Source organism: Sphaerodactylus townsendi, linkage group LG09, assembly GCF_021028975.2.
Source record: "Sphaerodactylus townsendi isolate TG3544 linkage group LG09, MPM_Stown_v2.3, whole genome shotgun sequence".
Taxonomy (NCBI): domain Eukaryota; kingdom Metazoa; phylum Chordata; class Lepidosauria; order Squamata; family Sphaerodactylidae; genus Sphaerodactylus; species Sphaerodactylus townsendi.
Window position 1 is genome coordinate 24,402,324 of NC_059433.1, and position 5,254 is coordinate 24,407,577.

At 52.1% G+C, this 5,254-nt stretch overlaps 1 protein-coding gene across 1 annotated transcript; it reads right to left on the reverse strand.

Annotated features, from left to right (window-relative positions):
• Window positions 1-1,964: 1,964 nt before the first annotated feature.
• Window positions 1,965-5,039, reverse strand: PPP1R3G (protein phosphatase 1 regulatory subunit 3G). The gene has a single exon (XM_048507444.1). The coding sequence runs from the start codon at window positions 4,751-4,753 to the stop codon at window positions 3,746-3,748; it is 1,008 nt and encodes a 335-aa protein (XP_048363401.1). The 5' UTR covers window positions 4,754-5,039; the 3' UTR covers window positions 1,965-3,745.
• Window positions 5,040-5,254: the final 215 nt, after the last annotated feature.

The window sequence follows — 5,254 nt, forward strand, 5'->3', positions numbered from 1 at the left end:
CGGAGCAGAACCAGGGTGACATGATAAAAGAGTGCCAATTCAAGCCCACTGGTATTAAAAGAAGTCTGTTTTGCGCGCAAGCATTAAGACACTGAGTTTTTTGTAATGCACAAATGCTATTCCGTGGGGAAAAAATATAAACAGCTTCTCCAACAAGGATAACAAGATCATTACCGCTTAAGGCAATCATGAGCAGCACAGTTTAGTCTGAACACACAATGACTCACTGCAGGCTCTCTGGTACTATATCAATGTTCGTTTAAGCAAAAGGAGTCCATAGGATCAGGAATTTTGCCTGCTTGCGCTAGTTTTTCCAACGGTTTCATTTAAGAAACTTGTTTCTTTCGGTTTCTTTTGGAAACTTGTTTAAAATTAAAACCTCGCAGGGATTACAAGACAGAGTTTTCAAAGAAGTGGCTTAGAATGAATTCTTCTCCACATTGAGGCATCAAGCTGGACAATCGTATAAGGGCCTTAGAAGTAGCGGAAGGGGTCACAGCCTTGCTGTGAACATGCTACTGGGCCAAAAAAACAAAACAAGAAAAAAAGGGCTTCATCTACATTTCAACTTTTGTCCAAAATAGTTTCCAAAAGCAGAGTCCAAGGTTGCACAGTATGACTCACTAGTGGACTGCCAGTCTCTGTCAGCATCAAAAACAAATAACAGTTTAACTCTAGCAGCGCCATGGGACTTCCAAAGGAAATCCAGATTTGGCTCATTTGTTCTGCATACTTCAATCTAATGCAGTGATGGCGAACCTTTTCGAGACCGAGTGCCCAAATTGCAACCCAAAGCCCACTTATTTATTGCAAAGTGCCAACACAAAAATTTACCCTGAATACTGAGGTTTGAGTTTAGAAAAAACGGTTGGCGTTACTCAGGAGTAAGCTTGGTGGTAGTCGGTGGCTTTGCTTTGAAGCAACTGTGCAACTCTTCCAACGGGTGAATCACGATCCTAGGAGGGTTTACTCAGAAGCAAGCCCCATTGCCAGCAACCAAGCTTACTCCCAGGTAAAGGATCGTGCTTTAGTTCTTCGCATGAAAATCAGTGGGGTTTAACAGCGCTTAACAGGGTTACCTACACTGCTTCCCCAAAACTAGGTCTTAGGTTTAATGCTAATAATCGAGCCCAGTGGCCCAGGCCAGCCTAGATGGTGGGGGGGGACGGGACTCTGTTTGCTCGTGCCCACAGAGGGCTCTGAGTGCCACTTCTGACACCTGTGCCATAGGTTCGCCACCACTGATCTAATGCCACCAAGAAGCCAGAGGTTTCCCAGCAGCTACACAAAACACAGAAATGCAAATACTCATAATGCATTCACTGCAAATACCACAGTAGATTAAAGTTGTCTGCAAATATGAAGTGTGCCATGTGGTCGGGCTACGACCAGCCAAGGTTCACATTGACTGATCTTCACGTGTTATGTTACTGACTGATGTTTGCAGTATGCTTGAGGGAGAGGGAAAAGACATGTTTTCTGTACTATGGTGTGACTGACAGCCTCCTGTGGTGTGCTTTAAAGCAAACACCTAAATGATTCTGCAGAGTTTTTCTTTGGTCACATCTCCCTTCATCTTCTAGAATGCTGGACCTTCAGCAGAATTTACACACAACCCCTCCCCCTCCCCCCATAACCAGGAGGCATCACAATACTGACCCATTAGTTACATCTATCAACATTTCCATGCTGTGTGTACTTTTCTCTTACAAGACTATCAATCTTTTAATATGCTTCAAGCCAATAACCAACACAGAACCACAGTATAAATTGGCACAATCCCACAGAGGAAGCAATCCAACATTCCGATGTTTATTGAATGAATAAATAGAATAAAATACCTACAGTTTTGCCTCTGGACAACCCAAACAGCTACACCCTTTGAAAATGGTAGATTATTAGACCATTTAACAAGGGGGGGGGGATCTTTAAAACAACATCTGCGCTAAGGCAGGACTTTCAGGCTACAGCTTAAAGGCCATTTAAACTGACCAAATTCCCCGCAACAAAAAAACCCAACAGATCTAGGTAAGTGGTCACCAAACTGTTGTTTCCCAAATCTGGTTTTGGCAGCTAGTTTCACAGACCAACTGCTGCTACTAATTGTAACTAGCTTAATAAGATACTTAGGATTGTGAAAGTGCATTTAGTTTCTAAAAAAATAATAATAAAAAGATAGCCCTTAAAGAACTTCGTCAGGCTACAGATTCAGGACACTTAAGTGAAAAGGACTGGGCTCGTGCTATTAGCAACACAACAGTGACTGAACCAACCACAGCAATTGTCACAGTATACCAATATATTTCAAGTGAAAAAACAGAGTTGGAAGCTGACGGGCAATCTTAGATGTTAGGAGTACTGTCAGTCGGCACAGCCTGAAGCATACTCGCCCTCTAGAAAAATCTTGCACCTGCTTGCTCACTGCTGAGTCAGCCAGGTTTTGGTCTGTTCTGCATACCCATGTTCTGCACATCTGTCCAAAAAAAAAAATCTCTGTATCAGCTGCCATTACAAGCTAGTGAGCAATAAGCAAAGAGTCGGCATGGATAGGATCCCAGGTAAAGGAGGACAGGATTTCTGCACTTTTAACAATTGTATGGCATAACATGTTTTGGCAGGTACAAGATTTCACACCAAAATGTGTTATTCTGTACATCTATCAGAAGGACTAGAGAGATCTTCTCTTCTGGTTTTCCCTTCTGGCAGCCTGTAAATGGCTCTTACACCCGTACCGGTTTTGTGAATGGACCAACACAGCAATTACACCCAAGCCTGCTGCTTTTTGTCAACACCACCTGTCATGACAGAGAACCATTCAGACCATCACAGCCTAAAGCTGTCAGTTAAAAGAAATAGAGGCCAGCAAATACACATCAAGTTATTTTGTCTTTTTTTTAAAAAAAGCATTTATTCTAGCCCCAAGTCAGCTGAAATCCTGCCGTTTCCTGTAAACACCTCTCTTTATTAGGGGAAAAAAATCCAACAGCATTTGACATCTTTGCTGGGAGACTGAACACCTCCTCTCCCGGACACAGCAGTCAAGATATCAGTTCTGTCTTATGTGAGTGTCCAGAGATCTTTCATTCAAGGCACAATATTCAAGTTGGAAGAGAGGAATTAAAAGGAAGGGGGATTTGGGGGGTGGGGGGGAAGAGGTCTGTCCTGAACAGCTCTTTATTTCCACAGCTTTTAAAAATCATGATAGTACTGTATTCTTCTACACATGTTAAAGGCCATTTCATGTAGCAGGCACAAAAGATGGGCTAGTCTTTAGCAGGCTTCTAAGGCAATGGTGCCAAATGACACTAGAATGGCCAGTTCCCTTCTTTTTCTCTCCAAACATATTTAAAGTGCATTCCAGAAAACTTGGACCCAGCAGTTGCATAGCAGAGGATATATCCACCATCGGATTCACAGCAAAATGGTTCCAAGCAACAAGTGGTGCCTGAAAGAAAGCGCCAGTGTTTCGAAGAGGCGGCTCAATTGGGGCCAGCGGTGCACTCCTCCATCCCCGGGGCTCTGATGCTCTCTTCTCACATTCCTGCCCAAAGTTAGGCTAAGCTTCTTGATCGCTGCAAGGCAGAGCAGCATAGGGCTGGTGAAAGGTGGGACTGTCACTTTCAGGTGCAGAGGCACAGCTGGCCCTCCAAGGCTGGGAGAGGAAAGGCACGGAGGCAGGGCCTGTGCTGGTGGTGGCCCCGAGGTCCTGCAGGGGCTCGGGAGGGGCGGCTGGTTGACCCCCGACTCAAGGCAGAGGCGGCGCGTCCTTCTCGGGCGAGCTCCCGCGCAGGGTGTAGTTGCTGCCCCCGTTGTTGTCCCAGTACTCGCCCTGCTGGCTGCGGTAGCAGACGGCGAAGTGCACGGCGGTGCCTTCCTGCAGGCCCGGCGGCAGGCACAGGCTGAACTGGTAGCGCTCGGCCGGGCTGCAGGGCGCCGGAGCCGCGGGGTCCCCGTCGGCGGGCAGCGGCACGGCGGGCACGTCGAGGAAGGAGAGCCAGTCGTTGAAGGTGTAGCGCACCGTCACCTCCTTGGCGCCGGGGCAGCTCAGCACCCGCACCACGCCGCGCACGTCCGCCGGCGCCCCGGCCAGCGCCGTCCCCGCCGCCTCCTCCAGGCACACGCGCTCCCGCCGCAGCCGCTCCGCGCCCAGCAGCTCCCCGGGCGCCTCGAAGCAGGGCGTCAGCGGGCGGGCCTGGGGCGGCCGAGGGGCGCGGGCCGGGGGGACGCAGCCGCCCAGGCTGGCCAGGACCGCGCCGAACCCCTCCAGGTCCCTGCTGCGCATGGGGAAGCTCTGCAGGCGGGAGAGCACGGCCGGGGGCACCTGCGGCTCCTCCGCCGCGCTGAAGTGCTTCACGCGGGCCAGGCGCAGCCCCAGCGAGTCGGCGAACTGCACCCGCTTCTTGCACTTGGTGCAGCAGTCGCTCGACGCGCCGCCCTCGCCCTCGGGGAACAGGCGCGCGGCGGCCAAGGTCGGGCTGGCGGGCAGCGAGAGGGAGCGCCCGTGGCGGCGGCGCAAGGCCAGCAGCGCCTTCTCATCCTCCTCTTCCTCGTCGTCGTCCTGCTCCTCCGCCGGGTCGCCCGCTTCCTGCCTCCCTTGCAAACGCGCCTCCTCCTCCTCCTCCTCCGAGCTGCTGCTGTTGCTGCTGCTCTTTTGCCACCGCGGGAGAGAGGCGGCCTCTTCCTGCAGCTGGTGCTCCCCGAAAGGGGCTAAAAGTTGCCCCAAGCCCAGCACCGCCGAGCCCCGGCCCTCCATTGCATGACGCCGGCGCAGAGCCCCTCTCCGGCCCTTCCCTCAGACCCCCATGGAGACTCTGCGCCACTTTATCGCCCTGCGCGGCGCGTCGGGGGTGGAAGGGGAAGGGGGCGCGCCCCCTTTTCCCTGCCTCTTTCGGGCTTCCTCCTCCTCGTCGCTCGGGAGGGAGGGAGGGAGGGAGGGATGAGGCGGGGCGGGACCTCCCACAGGAACCCGAAAGCGGGGAGGGAGACATTCGCCCCAGGCGGCGAGGCACGTAGCCGCTTCCCTTGCAAACCGGGGAGCGGCAGGCGCACGCCCTTTCAGCCCCCCCCCCCTCCTCTGACTGGAAATGGGGGAGAGACCACTGAGGAAACCCGCCCCTTCGACACTGCTGCAACTAAAGACTTTCTCCGGGCCGGAGACTCGGCTTTTGCCACGCCCATCCTCATCAGTTTTTCCCCTCGGGCAATTTCGGTGGATGTGGTTTGGGGGCAGCCAGCGGGGAAGAAATAATGTGCA

Coding starts and splice junctions, on each gene's coding strand:
- PPP1R3G (XM_048507444.1), bottom strand. CDS start 4,753: ATGGAGGGCCGGGGCTCGGCGGTGCTGGGCTTGGGGCAACTTTTAGCC.